This window comes from Ursus arctos, unplaced genomic scaffold (assembly GCF_023065955.2).
Source record: "Ursus arctos isolate Adak ecotype North America unplaced genomic scaffold, UrsArc2.0 scaffold_12, whole genome shotgun sequence".
Lineage (NCBI taxonomy): Eukaryota > Metazoa > Chordata > Mammalia > Carnivora > Ursidae > Ursus > Ursus arctos.
The window spans coordinates 54,298,188-54,324,725 of NW_026622786.1; the positions used below are offsets into that span (position 1 = coordinate 54,298,188).

Consider the following 26,538-nt stretch of genomic DNA (forward strand, 5'->3'; position numbering starts at 1 on the left):
TTCTTGTCTTTAGCTTACATAAACATTTGGTCATGTATTATACATATATATGTATACATATAGTTACACAATATTAAGAGTCAGTAAGAACAGTAATGGTTTATCAGTTTGTCCAAAACTTTTTTTAAAAATCAAAATTTGATTTAGAAAATCAACACCTTATTGCTTTTACCTGTGGTGCGCATAAAGAGCTTATGTGCCTGACTCTCATATCCACGTGATGAATGGAGAGCAATCCAGTCTGGATTTATGAACTTTGCCCTAAAAATCAAAGCACATATACAGCATTACTCGTCACTTTTAGCAATAGGGACATCTGAGGACATATGACTCTATCTCAAGAAGTGGATGTTGCTCTTATAAAGTGAGTCGAGGCGTAAGCTTTACTCTTTTTATTTAACCATATGAAACTGACTTAAGCTATAACATGGGGTCTACCTCACCTTCCAACAAAACCATGTAACATGTCACGAAAAGCCCTACCTTCACAATTCTTTCAGTGTAAAAACAATCTGATGTGTCACATTTATTTATTTATTTATTTATTTATTTGATTTATCCTTTGGTTACTACTAAAGAATCATGTTTTATAGTTTATAATCTTCTCAGTTATAACAGCTGGCAATAATAGCTACTAATTATAAATCTTTGCATAAAACTGAACATAATTGTTAAAGATAACTTTTCAACCATATTACATTACTCTGAACACTGCAAAGTATATCTGATTATCATGAACTTTGAGGACTTATTTTTAATCCAGGAAGCTAATTTTTACAAAATATAAATAGTCCATTCCAGAAAAAAAGCTTCGCTATACACAACTAACCATATTAGATATATTTATCAGTAGTCCCTGTGTAATTGGTAGAATCTTGATTCAAAACAAAGAGAAATTTTTACATTTCTTTCTAGCCTGTCCTTCAATATGGAAATGTTCAAACTTTGATAGTTAACTTACTTACAACCCAATTGCAAAGGTATAATGCTATTTTTTTCTTTAAGATTTTATTTATTTATTTGACAGAGAAAGAGAGAAAGCACACAAGCAGGGGGAGCGGCAGGCAGAGGGAGAAGTAGGCTCCTGGATGAGCTGGGAGCCTGACACGGGCTCGATCCTGAGGCCCTGGGATCATGACCTGAGCCAAAGGCAGTCACCCAACCGAATGAGCCACCCAGACACCCCAGGTATGGTGCTTTACAAACCACAATGCAAAAGTAGCTACAATCTGTTCTCCTATTCAACAAAGCCAGATTGCACTGTTTCTTACTAAACCTGCTAAAGGCATAGGTATTTAGAGTTTACATAAAGGAAGAAAAACTGGGGCACCTGGGTAGCTCAGTTGATTAGGCAACCTACTCCTGATTTCAGCTCGGGTCACGACCTCATGGTCGTGGGGTCAAGGCCCAAATCAGGCTCCGTGCTGAGCCTGAAGCCTGCTTAGGATTCTCTCTCCCTCTCCCCCTACCCCTCCCCTCACTCGCACATGCTCTTTCTCTTTCTCTCTCTCTCTCAAAAATAAAAAAAAAAAAGTAAGAAAGACTTACACATAGGCACATAAAAGACTATGATAGGCCGTAAGAGGTGGATAATCCAATCCCCAATACTGTAAATTGTTATCACTACTGTTAAAATACCTGAAAAAAAAGCAACATTCCATTAATCAATATTCAAGAAATACTTATAATTTTTTTTTAAAGATTTTATTTATTTATTCGACAGAGATAGAGACAGCCAGCTAGAGAGGGAACACAAGCAGGGGGAGTGGGAGAGGAAGAAGCAGGCTCATAGCGGAGGAGCCTGATGTGGGGCTCGATCCCATAACGCAGGGATCACCCCCTGAGCCGAAGGCAGACGCTCAACCGCTGTGCCACCCAGGCGCCCCCAAGAAATACTTATAATTTAACATCTAATTTAATATAATTAAAATAAAAAATATGTTATGCAAGGTAAAAAAAAATTCATCTAAACTTTTATCTATTCCTCTTCGCTTAAAATTTTTTGTGAAATCACAATTAAAAGTTTTTGAGTACAGTAAGTAAATAATTTATTGTCTAAACCAAGACACTCTTGGGCACCTGGGTGGCTCAGCTGGTTAAGCATCTGCCTTTGGCTCAGGTCATGATCCCAGGGTCCTGGGATCAAGGCCCGCATCAGGCTCCCTGCTCAGCCAGGAGCCAGCTTCTCCCTCTCCTTCTGCCTGCTGTGCTCCCCCTGCTTGTGCTTTCTCTTTCGGTCAAATAAATTTTAAAAATCTTTTAAATAAATAAATAAACAAACAAACAAACCACGGCACCCTTGAGAATAAAAGAAGTTATTAATAATTAAGCCAAAACAAGAAATGTAAACCAATGGGGCGCCTGGGTGGCACAGCGGTTAAGCGTCTGCCTTCGGCTCAGGGCGTGATCCCGGCGTTATGGGATCGAGCCCCACATCAGGCTCCTCCGCTGTGAGCCTGCTTCTTCCTCTCCCACTCCCCCTGCTTGTGTTCCCTTTCTCGCTGGCTGTCTCTATCTCTGCCGAATAAATAAATAAAATCTTTAAAAAAAAAAAAAAAAAAAAAAGAAATGTAAACCAAGACTGTCCCAAGCAAACTGCAACTTACTGTCACTCTAGTAATAGAGTAAACTGATAATTAACAGTATACAATAAAAAACAGGCAACAAGAGACAATTTACTTCTGATCATCTAACAAATTAGAGAAACAATATAAAATCACAATTTAAAAAAGTAAAAATATCAATGTCAAAGAACACACAAAGATTTGATTTATGGAAAGAGAAATACCTCAAGGAACAGGCAGACTTTTTTTTTTTTTTTTTTTAAGATTTTTAAGTAAATCTCTACACCCAACGTGGGGCTCAAACTCACAACCCCGAGATCGAGTCATGTGCTCTACCAACTAAGAGAGCCAGGCACCCCAGAACAGGTAGATTTTTAATAAGACTTTGAAAACAATTTAACCAACTTATAATGAAGGCCTATTATATGCAAGATTCTGTGAACTGAGGAAGAAAACTAGGTCTAACATCCATAAATCAATAGACTTCTACAGTTGGCCAGAATGGGAAGGCAAGATATACAACTGCTATGACTGAATAAATGAAAACCAAGTTTATATAAACAGATTCCTTAATTATATCCTTTATAACTAAGGATCTTCTTCTATCCAACTAATTTTCTCAGTCCTAAGAATAATTTACAGTAATGGAGATCAAACTATATAACCCACAAATAATCAGTGTTCATAACCCATTTCAAATGGGTCACAATTTTTTAGTGTCACAATCTCTTAATTTGGGATTAAATTTTCTTTCTTTTAAATTGACATTCAATCTCATTAAATAATCTATTGTTCATCTTCAGGTCTGCTTTGCCTAGTCACATAAAATGTAGGTTTGAAAGGAAGGGATGGGGATTAATAAAATGATCAAGGCATGCTACACAACCAAGAGATCTGGACATAGAGTACTATAGTATGTACCATCTGGCGGAAGCTGTCCACTCCAGGAGCAACATCCATGCCAATCACCCTAGGTCCTATATCTGGCTGGCACTTGAAGCCAAGAGGCAGTGAGTCCAAGAATCTCCAGGTTAGTTGGAGCCCCTTTTGACAGCCTGAATCTGGGAAACTGGCCAGGCCAAGTGTGGAGACCAGAGGACTCACTCCTCCAACGCCCTCTGAAGACAGGCACCAACTGTGTTATTTCCAAATTCACCTTATTACCAAGGACACAGGAATAAAGTTTTATTGCATCAACCTCACACAGCTGTTGAAGGATTGGGTTAAATACATAAAGCTGTTAAATCATTGCCTGACACACAGCAAGTACACAATAGTAGTTCTAATTGCCTACTAGCCACAAAATGGATCTAGCAATGGAAAACCACTTTGACCAATACAATTTCATTTGCTTTTCTGTTTCTCATAAAACAAAAGCTATTTTTTGTTTACTTGAACCTTGAGATCCTCTGGAGATAAGTAAAAGAGGCACTGACAGCAAAGATACAAATTAACAATAAAGCCACTGGTTGAATTGGGAAGAAAGAATGACAGGACTAACAACCTTTATGGAAAAAGTAGCTTTAAAATGCTTCAAGTATGGCGCCAGGGTGGCTCAGTCAGTTAAGCATCTGTCTTCAGCCCAGGTCATGATCCTGGTATCCAGCCCCATGTCAGGCTCCCTGAGTCTGCTTTTCCCTCTCCCTCTGCCCCTCCCCCTGCTCCTTCTCTCTTGCTGCTCACTCTCTCTCTCTCAAATAAATAAAATCTTTAAAAAATAAATAAAATGTTTCAAGTAAAGCTGCAAAATCTACTAGTAGAAACAAAGCGACTAGTTAATTCTCCTGTTTTATATATTTTAGATATACCTGAAAAGTTGTATAAATGCTATCAATATGTTGAAATGTATTTTCCCAACAAATTCGCATATAATTTCAGACGTTTTGTCAGAAAAAATGTGGCTGCCATATGAATTATGAAATTACATTCAAGAGTGTTATCATTAACTTCAAGATACAATTTTTTCTAATATACAACCCACAGTCATGGGTATTTTTGCTTTTAAAAAATACACATTTTACTGTGATATAGTTTCAAACTTGCAAGGGTTTCAACAATAGTTCAAAGGACTTCTGTACATCAAAATGTAAAATTTTTATACGACAAAAGACACCATAAGAAAAGTTTAAAGATAAGAACAAACAGAAGATATTTATTTTATACATACACACACACAAGAAAAATTATTAAAACATAGAATACTGTTGTAGCAGACAGATTTTATAGGGATGTTCTGTTGTTCGTACCCCTGAGGATGTACAATCCACCCCCCCAGCGTTGGCAAGACCTATGACTTGCTCGTAATCAACAGAATATGGCAAAGGTAATAGATGTCACTCCTGTGCTTATGTTTTATGTATACATAAGATTCTGTCTTGTTAGGAAGTATGCTAAAGAGACTCCCTTTTACTGACTTTGAAGAGGCAAGCTGTCGTGTTTTAGTAAGTGACCATATTGGAGAAGCCACATGGCAAAAAATTGCAAGTAAACTCTAGGAGCTGAGAGTAGCTTCCAACAAGAAACTGAAGCCCCCAGTCTTACAGATGCAAGAAAATTAATTCTGCCAACAGCCAGAGGTACCTTGGAAATGGTTGCTTCCACAGTTGAACCTCTGAGAAGACAAGAGCCCCAGCTAACAACTGGATTGCATGCAGCCTTTGGAGGCCCTGAGAAGAGTATCAAGCTAAGTCATGTCTAGACTTTTGACCTAAAAAAAATCTATGTGAAAAAAATATGTGTATAAGTAATTACCATTTGTGGTCATTTGTTAACACAGCACAGAAAATTAATATACAGTAATCTTCCCTTATCCACAGTTTACTCTCTGTGATTTCAGTTACCAGTAGTCAATGCAGTCTGCAAGCAGTTGCAGACTCCTGAGGATAGTGGGAGGTCAACTGTAGCTTAATGCTATATCACAACACCTATGTCATTCACCTCACTTCATCTCATCACATAGACATTTTATCATCTCACATCATCACAAGAAGAAAGGTGAGTATAGTCCAATAAGATATTTTGAGAGAGAAACACATTCATGTAACTTTTACTACAGTACACTGTTATAATTGTTCTATTTTATTACTAGTTATTGTTATTAATCTTTGCTTATTTACAAATTAAACGTTATCACTGGTATGAACGTATAGGAAAAAACACAGCCTATAGGGCTTGGTATTATCCATAGTTTCAGGTATCCACTGGGGGTACTGGGGCTTATCCCCCACGGGTAATGGGGGACTTCTGTAACTTTATTTAAAAATCGTACAAATTATTATAAAAAAAGATCAGCAACCCACCAAAAACATGGAAAAAAGATATGACTATGCAAATTTGAGAAGAAATATGTTAATCAGCAAATATATTAAAAGATGTTCAATATCACACGTACTCAAGGAAATAGAAATTTTAAAAGTCCAGTGTTATTAAGGTATGTGGAAAGAAGATATTCTGGTGTTGGTATCCATTAAAACTACTTCAGAGATTCCACCTCTAAGAATCTACCTAGAAAACACATGTGCACAGGGAAGATATACTTTATTTCATCATTCCCCTACTAAGAGATATTTTGGAGTATTTCAGGTTTCTCAATACTATAAACAATGCTGCAATAAATATCCATGCCCAATTCTCCTGATTTATAAAACTGTGATTTCATTTAGAAAGCAACAAGCTCACGTTAGGCAGACTCCTTCCCTAGCCCCAGGTAGAAACCATGTCTGCACTGAGCCAACCATTTCTTTTTTAATAATAATTGCTTTAAATTTAGTGGGAAAGATTTTGCTCCTTGACAAAAAGAAAGGTAGAAAGAAGGTATTGCTATTATTCCTGCCTTGAACATGGCTGTATAAAGTTACAATGCTTGTAGCCTGAGCAGTCATCTACTGACCATGGAGTGAGTACGCTCAGGATGAAAAGCCAACATGCCAAGAAGAAAGGAATGGAAAAAGCCTGAGTCCTGGATTGCTATTACTGAGCCACTTTACCAGCATTACAATGACCTACTTCTTGAGATAATTGAATTATTTTATTGCTTAAGCTACTATTACTCAAGTTTTCTATTACTTGATGCCAAAACTGCTCCTGATTCCACACATAAGGAATTTTCATATAAAATTTATCATAAAATTAAATAAATAAATTCTATTTTCCTTCTTAAAATAATACACAATGAATAAATAATAAAAGTTTTCTTTTAATTTAGAATTATCAAAATTAACACTTTTAAAGTTAACATGACCAATCCTGATAACCTACTTTAAACAACTATGTCACCCGGAAAGAGTTTTGACTAATTACACTATAGCTTACTCTCTAGGTAAAAAGAGAAAGACTTTACTCTTGGAAAACTGAAGTAAAAAAATAAGAAATCACACCTTTCAAACATGAATCTGAAACAGATCAGTTTCTCTTAGAATTGCCAAGTGTACATTTTTGGCTTTTCTCGTCTATCCACTCATAAAGAGAAAATTCCTGACATTTATTATACTAAATCATATTTCTTGGATTTCCTATGAAATTTGTTAAGTATTGCACGATCGAATAATGATAAATCATACTTCTTTATACCATATGTCTCTGTTTCTGAGCCTACCATTCAGTATTCTCATGCTACCCACTGCTTAATAAAGATTTCAACACTATAAGATTTACCACCATGATTACTTTAGACATGTCATAATATTTAAGACTCACAGACCAGAGTTAAAACTGAATCACATAATTATATCTGAGGTATACATTTCTGGTTTTTAAACAAAGAAAAAGAATGAAAATGTATACATATAGTCAACTCTTGATTACCTGGGCCAAGGTAGGAGACAACTGGTACAGAAAACTGAAAAATGAGATATATGTATTAGAATAACCCACCCTCCATACTGAATTGAGATTATATTCTCACTCCTGGAATCAATGTTTTCCCCACTAACATTAAGCCAAATACTGCAATTTATTACTTTTCTCTAATCTTTCAATACTAAATATCACAATTACTTTTATACGAAAATCTTTGCGAAGTACTTACCAGAGAATAGCCAAAAATACAATTATCTTATCCATGCAATTTTTACAAAGGAATAAAAACGAATTACAAAACTCAAAAGCAATGAGCTGGTTTCCCTCAGCAAACATTACCTTATTCTATCAATCAAGCAAGAGAAAAACACATTAAGAATGTACTAATAACTGGAACAATAATACTCATTGGTTAAATCATTGTACGAGGATATGAAAGATGCTCAAAATAGTACAATAAAGAATAGTGCCAAGTATTTATCTGATCTCTATTTTAAATGCTCTCTGACTAGGGTACAGCCTACCAACCTATTAATAGGGAGTTTAATATGACGTTCATGCTTGAAACTCTCTCATAAATGAATTACATAAAAGCAGTGACCAAGAACGAAGAATCCTAAAATGTTTATGGAACCACAGAAGACCCCAAATAGCCGAAGCAATCTTGAGAAAAGACAAGGCTGGAGGTATCACACTCCCTGATTTCAAACTATCAAAGCTATAATAATCAAAACAGTATACTACTAGTATGAAACAGACACAAAGATCAATGGAACAGAATAGAGAGCCCAGAAATAAACCTATGGATATAGGGTCAATTAATCTATGACAAAGGATGTAAGAATATACAATGGGGAAATGACAATCTCTTCAATAAATGGTGTTGGGAAAACTGGACAGCTACATGCAAAAGAATTAAACTGGACCACTATCCTATACCATACACAAAAATAAATTCAAAATGTGTTAAAAACTTGAATATAAGACCTGACACCATAAAACTACTAGAAAAAAACATAAGCAGTAAGTTCTTTGACATCAGCCTTAGCACTGTATTTTTGGAACAGTCTCCTATGGCAAGGATAACAAAAGCTAAAATAAACAAACAGGATTACATCAAACTAAAAAGCTTTTGCATAATGAAGGAAATCAACAACAAAACAAAAAGGCAACCAACTGAATGGGAGAAGATATTTGCAAATCATATATCCAATAAGGGGTTAATATCCAAAATATATAAAGAATTTACACAACTTATATAAAAAAAAAAACCCAATTAAAAGCTGGGCAGAGGACTTAAATAGCCATTTTTCCAAAGAAGACATACAGATGACCAATAAGCACATGAAAAGATGCTCAACATCACTAACAATCAGAAGGATGCAAATCAAAACCACAATGAGGTATCATCTCATCACACTGGTCAGACTGGCTAATATTAAAAAAAGGTAAGAAACAAGTGTTGGTAAGGACATGGAAAAAAGGGAATCCATGAACTGCTGGGAATATAACTTGGTGCAGCCACTATGGAGAACAGCACGAAGGTTCCTCAAAAAATTAAAAATAGAACTAGCATACAATCCAGCAATTCTACTTCTAGGTATTTATCCAAAGAAAACAGAAACACCAATTCAAAGAGATATATGCATCCCTATGTTCATTATAGCATTATTTACAATAGCTAACATATGGAACCAACCTAAGTATCTATTGCTAGATAAACAGATAAAGAAGATGTGGTATACAAGTTAACTCTTGAACAATACAGAGGTTAGGGGCCTCGACCCAACACATGTATAACTTCTGACTCCCTAGAACTTAATTACTAATAGCCTGTTGTCTGGAAACCTTACCAATAACATAAACAGTTGATTAACACATATTTTGTATGCTTTATGTATTACATATTGTATTCTTCCAATAAAGTAAGTTAGAGAGAAGAAAATGCTATTAAAATCATAAGGAAGGGAAAATACATTGACAGTACTATATTTATTTTAAAAATCCACATTTAAGTGGACCTTTGTAGTTCATTCAAACCTGTGTTGTTCAAGGGTCAACAAAATAGGGGTGCCTGGCTGGCTCAGTTGGTAGAGCATCCAACTCTTTGGTCTCAGGGTTGAGAGTTCAACCCCCACGTTGGGTGTAAAGATCACTTAAATATATAAAACTTAAAAAAAAGGGGGGGGGTCAACTGAATATATACCGTGGAATATTACTCAGCCACAAAAAAAAACAAAAACAAAAACAAATTCTTGCCATTTGCAACAACATGGATGGACCTAGAGGGTATTACGCTGAGTGAAACAAGTCAGACAGAGAAAGATAAATACTGTGTGATTTCACTTATGTATGGAATCTAGATAACAAATGAAGAAAACAAAACAAAAATAGATTCATATAGATAGGAAACAAACTGTTGGTTATCAGAGTGGGAAGGGGTTAGACAAAATAGGTGAAGGGGATTAAGAGGTACAAACTATAAAATAAGTAAATCATGGGGATATAATGTACAGCATAGGGATTATAGTCAATAATATAATAAGTTTGTATGGTGACAGATGGTGACTAGACTTATGGGGATCATTTCGTAAGTATAAAAATATTAAATCACACCTGAAACTAACATGATTTTTTATGTCAATTATATTTCAATTTAAAAACAATAACAAATGTACTTTAACTTTGAAAAAAAAAATATTATATAATTTCCTCACATAAAATCCCATGAAAGAGTTCTTTTGGATTCTAATGACTCGAATAATTTACCAACATACAGGGGAAAAAAAAAAAAAGCAGTGACTAAAGCAATTAACAGAACAATGCAAACAGTTTGTACAGCCAGTCTCTAATAAAATGATCTTTTAGGCATCCAATAAGTCAATAAATGTCATTTATTGTTACCAGAATATATTCAATAAAAATGACACAGGCACAAATTTCTGTAAAGATATAACCACACCTAACATTTCCCAAAAGCTCACTTTGTTGCAGACACTAGTCTAAGTGCTTTACATGTATCATTTTATTCAATCCTTGCATTAATCCAGTGAAATATGTACTCTATCATTTCCACTCTACAAGTGATAAAACCATGGCAGGAAAAGTTAAATAATTTCACCAAAGGTCACACAGGTAGTAAACAGTAGAGACAGGACCACTATGCTACTGCTCGTTCATATCTCATTCATTCCTAATGAAGAAACTTTGCAAAACCACCAGAAAAAATACTGTTAGCCCAGGATGGTTCTTTAGTTTATGTCCAGAGGAGCTTCTAAGGCATAGTGTTCTATCCTCAAAGTTCTTAGCATATTAAAGCTGCTGAGTACATGGGTAACTTTCAGGAGTATAAAGTTTCAAAGATGAGCCTACATATGCAGGTAATACAAGAAGAGAAGGATGCTGAAGATGAATAGCATCTTTTCCTTTTAAATTATCTTAAATAATCTGTATTAACTATGATAAACAATAAAATCAATTTAAAATAATCCATACCATTGTTCGACTGGTAAATTAAAAGTAATTTCTTGCCAGTGTCTCTGAGCTTCATAATCACCAAACATAGGGGGTTTTCCAGCACCTAGACGAAAGGTAAAAAGAGCGAGACAATATACTTTAATATATAAATGATATTAATTTCCTTATGAAAATTTTCCAAATTATAGAAAAGCAGTATAGGTTAAAGCAGTGTAGGTTAAAGAAAAGAACACAGACAGTACCAAATAGCAGAGATGAGGTGTGAATCCTAGCACTGCTAGTACACTGAGTTATTGTGTGACCTTGGACCAATTCCTTAACCTCCCTAAGCCTCAGCACATTAAAAACAGGATCTACGTAGGGGCACCTGGGTGGCTCAGTCGGTCAGGTATCTGCCTTTGGCTCAGGTCATGATCCCAGGGTCCTGGGATCCAGTCCCACATCGGGCTCCTTGCTGAGTGGGGAGCCTGCTTCTCCCCTGCCTGCCGCTCCCCCTGCTTGTGCTTGCTCTCTCCCTCTCTCCCTGTGTCATATAAATAAATAAAACCTTAAAAAAAAAATACAAGCTATAGTTAACATTAATTAGTTAATAACACTAATCATAAAATATCCAAGTTTATTTTTACTTAATGAGAAAGACTATCAATTATACTGTCCAATAAATATCATAAAACAATAATGAGTACCTATATTTTACAAGGGGCTTTTGCAAACTAAATATAAATAACTGAAGGTCAAGTATAGAACCAAAACCAGACTATATGTTACAAAGATATTTGTTAGGTCAGGCTTTGCTGTCAAATGATTGATATAAAGACTGTCGGTTTACAGCATTTTTTTTAATTTCAAAATTGCTAATACAGGATAATAAATCTTTAGTAACAATTGATAGCACCTACTATGTGCCAGATACATCAATGAAGTTAAGTATTATTATTATCCCCACTCTACAGCTGAAAAAACAGGCAATTCACCCAGCCATCAAATAGCAGAGTCTGGAGTTGAACCCAGGCAAACTGGCTCCATAATCCATGCTTTTAACTCCTACTTTATATTGCTCAGAACTTGGTTGTTCAGTAGGTTATTAACCTTAAGTCATGTTAAATGACATAAAGTTAATTCCATTTAGTAAACAGTAAACATCCACTATTTAACTAGCAGGTAACTACAAAACTGTGAGAAGCCCAGAGACATACAGTTAGGTCACAGGTTTTTAAATCAGCAATTGAAAATCACATACAGTCAAATATACTCAATAATCCATTAGTTATTAATTAATGCCACCTTGGAGAATGATATTAACAGTCACTCAAATTCAACCCAGATTTTCTCCAGTCTTGGAACACTACATTAAGTACGGCTTTTTGCATGTAACAACTACATTATACCGATATTCTTTAATGGCTAGCATCTTTACCCAAGGAGATATCCCCACTGTTGAGATAATCATGGGAAAAGCAGATGAACATCTCCAAAGCATATATAGAGAGTGACTGTTACAAGCAATTGCCCACAGTACATAGACATATGTATACACATACACACACACACCTGTCCCTCTCTCAAAAAATACCGTTACCTTTTTCATTTTTGTGTTCTCAGACGTAATGGCACCTGGTAGATTCAATGAGTGATGCTGAAGCAAGAATACTGATATTATCAGCGTGATATAGCAAGGATTTTAAGTTCAAAAGACTTGAAATTTTGAATCCCTGATTTTGCATTTACCATATGTGCAAGATTAAGCAATTTGTGATGGCAGACCAAATTATGCTGACCATTCTAATACAATCCCCATTTATTGGTTCTTGCACAAAATATCTTTAAGTTATTGTCGGAGACTTTAAAACTCCAAGCCTCTGTTCATGCTGCTTACTCCCTGTTTATACATCCCTTCCATCAACTCATAGCCAATCTTTAAGAATCACCTCAAATTCCAAATTCTCCATGAAACCTTTCTTGTAAATTAAAAACACACTGTTCACTGATTTTTTTTTTAACTTATTTGAGAGAAAGAGGGAGAGCACAAGCAGGGGGACAGACGATGGGAGAGGGAGAAGCAGGCTCCCTGTCAAGCACAAAGCCCAACTTGGGGCTTGATCCCAGGACACTGTGATCAGGATCTGAGCCAAAATCAGATGCTTAATTGACTGAGTCACCCAGGTACCCCCAGTGTTCACTAATTATTTACTCCTCATAATACTTATATTTTCAGGGCACCTGGGTGGCTCAGTTGGTTGGGTGACTGCCTTCAGCTCAGGTCATCATCCTGGAGTCTCAGGATCGAGTCCTGCATCGAGCTCCCTGCTGGGCAGGGAGTCGGCCTCTTCTTCTGACCTTCCCCTCTCTCATGCTCTCTCTCTCTCTCTCACTCATCCTCTCTCGCAAATAAATAAAATCTTTAAAAAAAAAACAAACATATTTTCAGTATCACGTATTTTGTCCCATGACTATACTATTTCCTAATTGCCACCCAAGTAAGAATTTCAGTTCCTATGAACAAGAGAATATGTTTTTCGAGTTCAAAGGAAACATATTGCTATGTACATACATTCATTAAAAACTTATTTAATTAACTGCACAGGAGAGGTAAAATAACCTGTTTTTTTTTTTTTAAAAAAAAAGGAAAAATATATCCCCAATGAACTGTAATTTTTTCATGTGTATTTTGTAGGATAGGAATGTGTGTGTGTGTGTGTGTGTGTGTGTGTGTGTGTGTGTGTGTGTGTTTCTATTTTAAGGAATACAACCATTATCTATGGCTTCTTTTGTGGGGGGAGGATTTGATTTCTATTTTTTGTTTGTTTTGTTTTTATTTGTTTGTTTGGTTCCACTGGGATAATAAGAGAGGATCTTAGGTCATTTTCTACACCTGACAAAATCCAACTATCTAGATTTTCTGAAATTGCTCTAGACATGTGGTCAATGTGGAAGAATTTATTACCATTCTCTAACAAATAGAAGAATGGATAATGACTCTCTTTAGGGTTGAGAAACAAGTTTCTATCCAGAGTCTGACCTACTTCAATAAATTCAGCTGACACTAGCTATGAAATTAGTACTTAAGTTTTTAAAACTGCTAAAGTGCCCTTAAAGCAACCCAGAAGGACAACCCAACTGTACCTATGGGAGCTTCACCTGGGAAGGACAAAAAGGATTCCTTCCACAGTGATTAATTCCACAAATTCATTTACATAAAATTCAGAATTACATAAAGAAAACACACTAATGTATATTCGCAGTTTCAATTTTGTCTTGCTCTCAGAGAAATGGGCTTAAGGAGCACTTAAATGTTCATTGTATTAACTGTTGTTGAACTATTCAGAATTATGCTATAATTTAAAAAACAATTCGTTTCTTTTATAACAATACATTCTAACTGCCTTTACATTTAAATTTTAAACATTCTAAGAAAAGAGAATTTGGCTAAAATTTTCCAGAACAAAATCCCCCTTTTATAAGTGCTCTTGGTGAGTAAGACAAAACATTATAAACAGCAATGGGTAACTTGAGAGAAACTGACCAATAAAATAAACATTTCTTTCTTTTTTTTTTTTTTAAGATTTACTTACTTGCGAGAGAGAGAGAGAGAGAGAGAGAGAGCGAGCACACACAAGTGAGGAGGAAGGATAGAGGGAGAGGGAAAGAGAATCTTCAAGCTGACTCTCCACTGAGTGTGGAGCCTGATCCCAGGACCCTGCGATCATAACCTTAGCCAAAACCAAAAGTCAGACACCTAACGACTGAGATGCCGCAATACTAACTAACTAAACAGAATACAGTCATACGTTTAACAATGATTGATATGCTGCCCAAAAAAAAAAAAAAGATTCTCTATGCCTTATCCCTCCTTAACAGCCAATACAACTTTGGGGGGGAAAGAATATTACAATAACTTTTCTTGGTTCCAGAGTTACTATTTGCTCAAAAACACTTTGGATCAACTATAGAGGTACTCTGAATCTCTACAAGACATAAACTATGAATACTAAAATCAGAATTTGTTTCCTCCCTGGGGCTCCTGGCTGGCTCAGCTGGTGAAGCATAAGACTCTTGATCTCAGGGCCAGGAGTTCAAGTTCCATGATGGGTGTAGAGATTACTAAAACATGAATAACCCCCCCCAAAAAACAGAATTTATTTCCTCCCCAAAACTTGTTTAAAAGTAACAAGCAGGGTGTCTGCATGGCTCAGTAGGTTAAGCATCTGCCTCTGGCTCAGGTCATGATCCCCAGCATCATGGTATTGAGCCCCAGGTCAGGCTCTTTGCTCAGCAGGGAGTGAGCTTCTCCCTCTCCCTGCTCCTGCGAGCGCATGCCCTCGCACTGGCTAGGTCACACTGGCATTCTCTCTCTCTCCCTCTCAAATAAATAAATAAAAGCTTTTCTAAATTAAATAAGGAAATAAATAAAGGTAACAAGCACTATTTATTCAATACTTTTAGGTCTGTAAAAATCAATTATATAAGCAGCACTTAAGTAAGGTGTATAATGTAAATATGTAAGCGGCATATATTTTAGAAAAATTTAAATTACAATACACGTAAGTAGTTTGCCTATACAATATATGCATTTCCAAAGGAGAAATAATGGATTAATACTAAGCAAGCTAACCTGAGCTTCCTCACTTGAGTGCTTCCTACTTACAATCTTAAAACAAGACAAATGAAAAGCAAACTAAAATAAGCATGTTAATAAGAAATTGTAACAAAAAGTATTTTAATTGAGAAAAAAATCTCAGCAGAATCACAGATGTCATACTTAATTCTTTAATTCTCCCAGCCTCCTATAATATAGAAGTTCTTTACGAGTGCTAAAAATGTTGTATTTTTTTATGATGGGGTTAAGAACTGACAGAATTACAATTTTTCTTAGTGCTTAGCACTTTATTCTTCTCATCTGAAAAATGGCAAAAACATATAATAACCACCTATAAAAGATGTCTACAAATATTCTACTACAATAACAATACTTTTCCTATACAGTAATCCAAAAGTAATCTTGTTGACTTTCTTACCGGACAATTTAAGAGTGAAGTTTAAAATAAGCAGGAGTACTGTTTTCCAGATAAAGTAAGTACGTGAGTAAACTCAGACTTTAGGAGAGAAATGTTAAGAATAAATAATGTATGTAAGCCACAAGGATACACAAGTATTACATATGCTTGTTGTCCACTATTCAGTTCCCATTAAGCATTTGATTACACATGCCAGTAATACTGAAATAGTGTGATTTCTTAAATTATATTATTCTACTCTATACCTTTAGTTCTCTTCTACTTTACCTCAACATGAAAAGTTCAAAGAAAATAATGTATCTGTCAAAATGAGACTAAAGGAAAATTGTAAGAACAACATACTGATCAAGAATAAAACAGTGCTGAAAGAAGAAAAGGAGATGACCATCCAATGGACCAGTTATAGGCTGAAATCAAAGGTAACATAAATTACATATTTTCCGTAACAACTTTTAACAGGGCTCTTCTTCTCACCTCATTACCCCATTCCTGCTACCAAACCAACTCCCTCCTACCATTCACAAACTTCTGAGTCACTATGGCCTCTTATTAACTCCCATTTAGTCCTCAATTCATTATAGGCTGATAATTAAGAGGCTCACAATGGCCTCCTTAGAGATCTTTTGTCTATTCTTAATTTTCACCCTTACTTGACAGTCTAGAACTTGACATTGTAGGCCAGTCCTTATTTCTTGATTTTCTCTAATTTCCTGCCTTCCAGGTTCTAATCCTTCCTCCTCATGGTTTCTCCTCAGCCTCCTTTAATCATTCCCCTTCTCTGTGAAAGTGATCAGTGTCTAAATCTGCTTTCTTCTTGCAGTATAAATGCCCCCAACCCTGTGGCTTTAATATGTATGAACATTTTATAAAGATCAGAATAACACGGGGAGCTTTTAAAAATAACCGAAGAGACCAGTTTACAGCAACACCTCCAATATCAGAAAAGGTCAGAAAAACATCTGCAATGGGGGGCGGGGGTAATGGCTGAATTAGCATCAAAACAAGAGAATTCCTTAGGAGCCAGAAATAACAAAAGAAGTTTAAGATCCAGACAAGTAAGCGTTTGTCCTGAGGGTATCCAATGGCCTTTTGTGGCCTAATGGCCTGGCTACTGAGAAGTTCTATGCAATGAATAGGAGGTATAGCCTAGAATTTGAACAGGTGAAAACTTCAGTGTCAGAACCATCTATGAGGATATAAAAAAACAATGCCTTTGGGGAAATGGTGAAGATAGTATTTATCTCTCCCTTGGCTGCCGGGAAGTACAGGAAGAAAAGTCTCCTGAAAATTCCTAACAATATCCTGCATTCACCCAATGTGGGGCCTGAATTCACACCAAGAATTACAGCCAAAGAAACCTTACATTGAGAATTTAGTTTGACTTTTAATAGTGCCCAAAGTGCCTAGCAAGAGGCAACCTAAATCCTCTGTGGAGAAACATACAGTAAACTTGGGCCTCAAAGAATTCTCACAGATAAAAGTTCCAAGTAACCTGAGCTCACAATTTTAATAAAAATCACTAAACCCACAAACAAAATCCCATGAGCTAGAGTCCATAGAACAAACAAACCAGGAAATCAAACTGTGGTATTAGTATTTTCTGAGAGGGAATATAAAATAAGTATGGCTAATATGTTTAAAGATATAAAAGAAGACACTGAGAATATGTTGAAGGAAGAAGAGACAATCAGAAATGATGAAGATGATTTGAAAAGGAAACAAACAGAACTTTTGGAAATTAAAAAATACAGTAACTAAAATTGTAAAAACTCAATGGCTGGGTTAAAAAACATATTAAACACGGGGCTCCTGGGTGGCGCAGTCGTTAAGCGTCTGCCTTCGGCTCAGGGCGTGATCCCAGCGTTCTGGGATCGAGCCCCACGTCAGGCTCCTCCGCTGTGAGCCTGTTTCTTCCTCTCCCACTCCCCCTGCTTCTGTTCCCTCTCTCGCTGGCTGTCTCTCTGTCAAATAAATAAATAAAATCCTTTAAAAAAAAAAAAACATATTAAACACAACTAAAAAAAAATAATGAAAAGGAAGATAGACCTGATGATTATTTAAAAAAAAAAAAAGGCAGTATGAAGAAACTATGAGATGAAATATACGGGAGATTATGAGGCATAGAGGATAGGATGAAAGGACCCAACATACATCTAGTAAGAGTTGCACAAGGAAAACAGAAATGAGGGAGATGCAATATTTGAAGACAGAACTGAAAATACAAACTCAATGAGATGAAGAGACTGTTGTCTATTTTCTGCTATATCACCTGCCTTTGGCATGAGTACCCTACACATATGTGGTGAATTAATAAAAGACCAAAGCTCTAACATATATCTAACCAGAGTTTTACAAGGAGGAAACAGAATGAGAAGAGACTAGCTGAGCAGTTTTAAGAACAGACAGAAGGTTATCATTCGAGTCAGAAACCCCAGAAAATCCTGAGGATAAATTTTTTAATACTTACACTTCGATACATCATAGTAAAATCGCAGGAAGAGAGAAAAGACAATTACCTATGGAGAAATCACAACTGAAATGACAGCGGATGGTCTGAACATAGCAACAGAAACTAAAAGACAATGAAATGAGATTTTCAAAATATTAAGAGAAAATAATTGTCAACACAGAATTCCAAACCCAGTAAAATGTTAGGACCTAAAGCAAAATAAAGGCATTTTCAGATTAAAAACTAAGCCACCAACAGGCTCTCACTAAAAAAAAAACCACCCAGGGGGTGCCCGTTTGGCTCAGTCAGTAAGGCATGTAACTCTTGATCTCAGGCTTCTGAGTGCAAGACCCACAATGGGAACTGAGCCTACTTTAAAATTTTTTCTAATTAAATTAAATTTAATTTAATTTAAATTAAATTTAAATTAAAATGTTTTCTAATTAAAAAAAAAAAAATTTAAAAACCTCCCAAATATTTGGGGCGCTTGGGTGGCTAAGTCAGTTAGTTGAAGTGTCCAACTCTTGATCTCGGCTCAGGTCTTGATCTCATGGTCATAAATTCAAGACCCACCACTGGGCTCAGTGCTGGGCATGGAGCCTACTTAGAAAAAAAGAAAAAACAAAACAAAACAGAAACAAAAACAAAAACATTATGCTAAGCGAAATAAATCAATCAGAGAAAGACAATTATCATATGATCTCACTGATGTGTGGAATTTAAGAAACAAGGCAGAGGATCATAGGGGAAGAGCGGAAAAAATGAAACAAGATGAAACCAGAGAGGGAGACGAACCATGAGAGACTCTTAATCTTAGGAAACAACCTGAGGGTTGCTAGAGGGGAGGGGGGTGGTGTGATGGGGTAACGGGGTGATGGACATTAGGGAGGCTATGTGTTATAATGAGCACAATATAAGACTGATGAAACACAGACCTGTACTTCCGAGACAAATAACACATTATATGTTACTTAATTAATTTAAATTTTAAAAAATTAAATTCAATTAAAAAAACAAAACAACAAAAACAAGCGAAAAAAACCTCCCAAGATGTACTTCAGAAAGAAAATTATCTCAAAAGATGTAATACGTAAAAAGGAAGGTTAATCACAGAAAATAATAAACCTGAAGGTAAAACCTAAGTAAATATTAATTGTATAAAACAGTGATTAATGTCTAAAATCTTAGTAATAACATTTTAATAGCAGAGTGAGATTTATAACTAGAGTTAAAGCATCTCATGGTCCTTGCATTGCTCAGAAAGAGAATATAAATACTAATTTTAGACTGTTAAATTAAATAGGTATATGAAAATCTCCACGCCATGCCCTAAAAGAACAAAATAAAGCATAACTTCCAAATCATCAGGAGAAAGTGGAATTAGGGTGGGGAACTGGTTAGTCAGGTCTAAGTCACAGGGATTCAGAGGTAAAGAGTAAAAGGATAGAAAAAGATATAACAGGGGCGCCTGGGTGGCACAGCGGTTAAGCGTCTGCCTTCCACTCAGGGTGTGATCCCGGCGTTATGGGATCGAGCCCCACATTAGGCTCCTCTGCTGTGAGCCTGCTTCTTCCTCTCCCACTCCCCCTGCTTGTGTTCCCTCTCTCACTGGCTGTCTCTCTGTCAGATAAATAAATAAAATCTTTAAGAAAAAAAAAAAAGAAAAAGATATAACAAGCAAAAATTAACCTAAAGAAAACTAATGAAGTTTTATTAATTTTAGAGGAAATGGACTCTAAGATAATAGCAGTACTGTAAATAAACAGGGACACAACAGAAATGTCATGAAATTCAAGTCACAAGGAAAAAAGTTCTACATTACCTAATAATATAAATACAAAATATACAAATAGAAATTGACAAAACTACAAATGGAAATTGCAGCTCTCTCAACTGGCAGTTTAAAACTGGGCAGAAATCAGTAAGGATATAAAAAATTAACATCAAACAATAATACTGAGTGAAAGGATACATGCAGAATATTAAACTGGAGAACATATATTTTTCAAGCACACACAGAACTTTTACAAAAACTGGTCACATAGTATGCCAAGTCTCAAAACATTTCAAATATATACCATACAGAACGATTCTCTTTCTACCATGCAATTAAATTTTTAAAATGTCAAAAAAAAAAACATTTTTAAAGCCTAAATATTGAAAAAATTTTAAATATGCTTCTAAATAATTCAAGAGTCAAAGCATAATCGCAATAGAACATAGAGGGGTGCTGGGTGGCTCAGTCAGTTAAGTGTCTGCCTTCAGCTCAGGTCATGATCCTAGGGCCCTGGGAACAAGACCGGCATGGGGCTCCATGCTCAGTGGGGAGCCTGCTTCTCTCTCTCTTTCCCTCCCTCGGCCTCTCCCCCTGCTTGTGCTCTCTCCCTCTCTTAAATGAATGAATAAAATCTTTCAAAGAAATAAAATCTTTAAAAAAAAATAGAACATAGAAAATATTACTTGTGGGGCACCTGGGTGGCTCAGTCTGTTAAGCATCTGCCTTTGGCTCAGGACATGATCCTGGACTGCCAGGATCAAGCCCCGCATTAGGCTCCCTGCCCGGAAGGGAACCTGTTTCTCCCTCTGCCCCTCACCCCACTCATGCTCACTCTCTCTCAAATAAAATCTTAAAAAATTAAAACTAAAATTAAATAAACAAACAAATAAATAAAATAAAAACTCAAAGGGCGCCTGGGCAGCTCAGTGGGTTGAGCAAGTGACTCTTCATTTCAGCTCTGGTCATCTCAGGGCTGTGAGTTTGAGCCCCATGTCGGGCTTCACCCTGAGTATGGAGCCTACTGAAAAAAAAACTCACTAGTGAATTAAAAACATTACTTCAGAAGTGTCATGTTTGGAACCCTCTCAGGTTCTACCCTCCTGATTCTAATTAATTGAATCTTTGACTAATTCCAATTAGTATTTTTTTATTATAATAAAAGTCTACTCCTAAGTAAAAAATTTTTTTAAAAAAGTTAAAATTAGGAACAAGATAAAGACGCCCAAATCCCTATTTCAAATCACTATTCAACACTATAATAAGGTCTTAGCAATAAAAAGACAAGGAAAAGAGTTAGTGGTAGGAAGTAAGAAATAAAACTGTCATTATTCACGATATTTTTTTTAATGAAGAAAGTCCAAAAGATCCTTCAGTTAAATTATTAGAATTACGAGTTTAGAAAGGTTGCCAAATATAAAAGTCAACCTCATTTTCATACCTTAGCAACATGCATATTTTTATGTAATCTGGAACTCACAACCCCAACATCAAGAATCGCATGCTCCACCCACTGAGCCAGCCAGGTGCCCTCGGCAACAAGCATTCAGAAAAACAATTTTTTAGGGGCGTCTGGATGGCTCAGTAAGTTGAGCATCTGATTATTGATTTTGGCTCAGGTAGGATCAGGGTCATGAGACTGAGCCCTGCATCAGGCTCCAAGCTCAGCTAGGAATCTGCTTGAGATTCTTTCTCTTCCTCTCTCTCTGCCCCTCCCACCTGGGTGGCACAGTCAATTAAGCAAACAAGTCTTCGTTTAAGCTCAGGTCATGATCTCAGGGTCTCGAGATGGAGCCCTGCATTTGGCTCCTCGCTCAGCACAGTCTGCTTGAGTTTCTCTCTCACTCTCCCCCTCCACCTCTCCTCATGCCCCCCTGCACTCACTCTTACACTCTCTCTTTCTCTCTCTCAAATAAATAATTTTTTTAAAAAAAGAGCACTTAAATAAAGGGAGAAAAAAACATACCATCTTAATGGATTAAAAGTCCCAGTTTGGGAGCACCTGGATGGCTCAGTTGGTTAAGCATCTGCCTTCAGCTCAGGTCACGATCCTGAGGTCCCAGGATGGAGGCTCACTTCGGGCACTTTGCTCAGCAGGGCGCCTGCTTCTTCCTCTCCCTCTGCCCCTCCCCCTTGCTCATGCTCCTGCTTGCTCACTTTCTCTCTCATATGAATAAAAAATCTTTGAAAAAAAAAAAGTCCCAGTGTGAAAACAATTGCCAATTCCCCCCCCAAATTATTCAAAGGTATAAAATAATGTAATTCCAATCAAAATCCTAACAGGGTTTTTCATAGGACTTTGACAATCCGATTTTTTTTAAGGCACTGTGGGCGCCTGGGTGGCTCAGTTGGTTAAGCATCTGCCTTCAACTCAGGTCATGATCCTGGAATCGAGCCCCGCATTGGGCTCCCTGCTCAGCAAGAAGTCTGCTTCTCTCTCCCCCCACCCCATACCCCTACACCCTGCTCATGCTCTCTCGCTCTAATAAAATCTTAAAAAATAAAATCTTTGAAAAAATAACACGTTTCATTCATATTCTCTCAAGTAATACCCACAACCCTGTTAAAATACATATTAATATTCCCACTTTGTAGAAGAGGTACCTTTGTAAAAGGTTCACGGAGATCAAGTAACTACTCCAAGATCAGGAAGCTAAGAAGCAAAAAAACTATGATTTGAACCCAAGTCTACTGCTGCATCCAAGTGATTTTACTTCCTCAATATTCCTCAAATTCATTTATCCATTTTTTAGCTGGCTTACTTTGACTTCTTTCTTAGAAGCCACAGAGCAGTGTCATAAAAGCACTGACTTTGGAATGAAATACAAGTATATTTGAATCCCAGGTGTCATTTATCAGTTGTCCCATTTTCCATTTGTAAATTAGAGACAACACCTATCTTCAGTAGTTGTGGTATGTAAAAGAAAATGCTCAGTGTCTAGCATACGGTAAATACTTAAAATAGCAGCTCATACTTCTATTATTATGATTATGTCATTTGTCTCCTTATCTCCAACCTGCTTCCTACAATCGTGTTTCATTACAATGAAAGTTATTTTTCTAAACACAAGTAATTTGCCAAGTGAACTGTATAGCTAAATCTCAAGCTGCTTCCTCCCCATCCTTTTTGTTCCTTCTTTTTATGCTACTCCAATAACTGACTACTTAAAATCATGTTCTCATTCTACCATGTTTTTGTACATGTTCCCCATTTCATTTGCCTAGCAAATTCCAACTCGTCTTTCAAACCCTGAACTCAAACATCATCTTCTCTGAAAAGTTTTCTCTAATGCAACCTATTCATTCATTTCTCTATGTTACCTTTGTACTTTACAAATACTTCTAGTCATAATTATCACATTGTCCTATGACCACTTACCTACTAAAATGCGGACCCTTTCAGTAGTGGATATTCATGTATTTTAGCACCTAGCACAGTGCCTGGAACATGAGCAGTGCTAAATACTCACAGAGCAAAATCTAATTCTATCCCCTGTCCAGGACCACGTACCATCAATTCTCCCTCCCTTTCTCTCACATCATTCCCAGTCTTATTCTCCACTGGTCTCTTCCCTTCAGTCTAGTAACATGGCATGTCAACTCTAAACAAACAAAAGCCTCTTTTGATTCCACTTCCACCTTGAGGTACTGGCTCAGTTCTTCCTTCGATGCCTAATATGCAATCATTTCTCAACTTGTCATCTTCCCCATTAGAATACATTTTTGGCGCGTCTTGGTGGCTCAGATGGTCGAGGGTCTGCCTTCGGCTCAGGTCATGATCTCCAGGTCCTGGGATAGAGTCCCATGTCAGGCTCCCAGCTCAGCAGGGAGTCTACTTCTCCCTCTCACTCTGCCTCTCCCCTTGCTTGTGTGCTCTCTCTCTCAAATGAATAAATAAAATCTTTAAAAAAATAAACTTTCATAAAAAATAGAATACATTTATTTTCTCATGTCATAAAGTCTATGCTTCTATCTAGCTCTCCCAGTATTATTTTTAGTAGAGTTCAATGTTTAAATAAGTGTATTTTCTTGACCATACCAATAAAGACTCAAATTCTTCTCTGTCCCAGTCAGATATCTATAAACTATTACAAAAAGGAGGAGGAGGAGGGGGAGGAAGGAGAGGAGATGACTATTCAAAGGAATATTTACCCATCTTTTAAACAGTAAAGATGTGTTACCTGAATAAGAATTAAGAGAAACTGTCCACCGTACTGTTAGTCCTATTAAGACCACAGTTGCCATCAAGTGCCATTTTTCCATATTTTTCCTTCAAATCTAAGGGGGGCAAAAAAACAGGACCAGTGCCAGAATATTTTTAACTGGTAGTCAGTCACTTCTTTTCTTCATCAGAAAAATGTCATCAATTCTTTGGGATTAGGAGTTTGAGAGAATTTTAAGAGATGCTTCGTTTCCAGTTAAATACTGATTTTTGTCTATGAAGAAGTAGCCTGGAGGGAAAAAAACAAGACCAAGAGTTAGCCAAGCACAGTATAACAAAGGAACCATTAAAACAAGTAGGAAGACAGAGAATTGGGGTGTTGACAAGGAGGAAAGTGGGCAGTTTTAAGTTCTTTATTCCCTAGTCCTCTGGGAAATCTCAAAAAGTAGCTCTCCTTGTTAAATGTATCTAAAGATGTGGTAAGGATCTGTTCTTCCAAGGGAACAATCCCGAGTGCAGAAAAACAACAGATATATATAGATAGCAGAAGAGTCAATTCTATCTAAAGCATGTTTACCTACATGTAAAAATAAAACTACAAAAGTTAACAAAGAGATGATTTTCTTTAGTACAGACAGAAAGAAGAATTTTACCTTTCTATTTAGTTTGAGAAAGTCTTCCACTAAAGAAATTTATGTAGTTTGATTTTTGTCTTTTCTTCCAAAATATACTTTCACTAAGAGCAACATCTTTCCAACTTAGAGAATGAACCTTTACAAGAATCAAGTAATAATCACAACTCTTAAGAGAAAAAGCAGTAAGATGCAATTAACCATTTACGTGTTTCATTTTTTTCAGTTTTTTCCTTGGGTTGGATGGTTTAAAAGTAAAAAGCTTTGAGAAATTATGGGCCACTTTAACCGCAGGACATACTAAATATAACCAGAAAAATACAATAAGTCAACAAAAAAAAACTAGGGGAAAATTGGCACATTCCACCTACTGAGTTAAAAAAAAAATTTAAGAATGTAATTAACATACTAGTTTTATTTATTTTTTTATTAATTTTTTTTAATTCCAGTATAGTTAACATACAGTGTTATATCAGTTTCAGGTATACAATATAGTGACAAAAATTATTCTCTTATTTAAATATAGCAAGGGTCAGGGCGCCTGGGTGGCTCAGTTGGTTAAGCGTCTGCCTTCAGCTTGGGTCCATGGTCCGGGGGTCCGGGGGTCCTGGGATCTAGCCCCGAGTCAGGCTCCCTGTGGAGCTTCTCCCTCTCCCTCTGCCTCTCTGTCTTTCTGTCTCTCATGAATAAATGAATAAAGTCTTTAAAAAACAAAAACAAAACAAAAAAAAAAACAAATAAATAGCAAGGGTCAACTCCAGAACTAATGAAGTTTAGCATCTCAATTAGGTAGAATGACTCAAAGCAGTAAATAAGGCTATGTAAATATATTATTCACATCTGGGTTATATACATGCCATTTCCTCACTCCTATCACATCCATTTTTGATCATATTACTATTCACCAGCACTTCTATCACAGAGGCAGGGTAAGAGGAAAAATTAAAATTCAATCACTTTGGGACACCTCGGTGACTCAGTTGGTTAAGCATCTGTCTTCAGCTCAGTTCATGATCCCAGGGTCCTCAGATAGAGTCCAGCATCAGGCTTCCTGCTCAGCAGGGAGCCTGCTTCTCCCTCTGCCTGCAGCTCCCCCTGCTTGTGCACTCACTCTCTCTCACTCTCTCTCTGACAAATAAATAAAATCCTTAAATAATAATAATAATAAAATAAAATAAAATTCAATCACTTTCCAATGTTGACTCTGGATTTCACACAAGTTACATAGACCATTATAAACTACTCAATTCTTTTTTGTTGTTGTTTAAGTAGGCTCCATCCCCAATGTGGAGCCCAACATGGGGCCTGAACTCATGACCCTGAGATCAAAACCAGAGCTGAGATCAAGAGTCAGACCCTTAACCCACTGAGTTACACAGACACCCCCAAAGTCTTTTTTAGCCTAACCCAAAAAGCCCTTTTTATCAATGTGCTGCACTATACATTCCAGAATTGCAATACACTATATTTTACTGAGATATCATGTTTAAAATTGATTTTACAAATGCTAATTCCTAGATTTGAAAATATGGCTTAACTAATAGCTCTATCTAAGAAATCTAAATCACTAATATGACTAAGTTAATAATCCACAGTTCCAGAAAATCCTATATAAGTACTTCGTCAGGAGTTGGGAACAACAAAATAAGACTGCCGATAACACTAAAT

General features: G+C 36.4%; 1 protein-coding gene across 11 annotated transcripts in view; it reads right to left on the reverse strand.

Moving 5' to 3' along the window:
• Positions 1-26,538, reverse strand: part of ALG6 (ALG6 alpha-1,3-glucosyltransferase) — a 58,418-nt gene that overhangs the window by 29,316 nt on the left and 2,564 nt on the right. For 2 of the 11 annotated variants that reach the window (XM_044383780.3, XM_044383781.3), the window contains exons 2-6: positions 24,258-24,527; positions 23,716-23,865; positions 10,857-10,941; positions 1,549-1,638; positions 173-261 (exon numbers count right to left, since the gene is read on the reverse strand). In XM_044383780.3, coding sequence (XP_044239715.1) covers positions 173-261; positions 1,549-1,638; positions 10,857-10,941; positions 23,716-23,865; positions 24,258-24,339 — 496 coding nt within the window. In that variant the 5' untranslated portion in view covers positions 24,340-24,527. Of the gene's footprint in view, positions 1-172; positions 262-1,548; positions 1,639-7,367; positions 7,402-10,856; positions 10,942-11,205; positions 11,432-12,417; positions 19,274-22,042; positions 22,055-23,715; positions 23,866-24,257; positions 24,528-26,538 lie in introns of those variants that run through there. The other 9 variants (XM_048220505.2, XM_057310608.1, XM_044383784.3 and 6 more) reach the window with 9 other exon arrangements.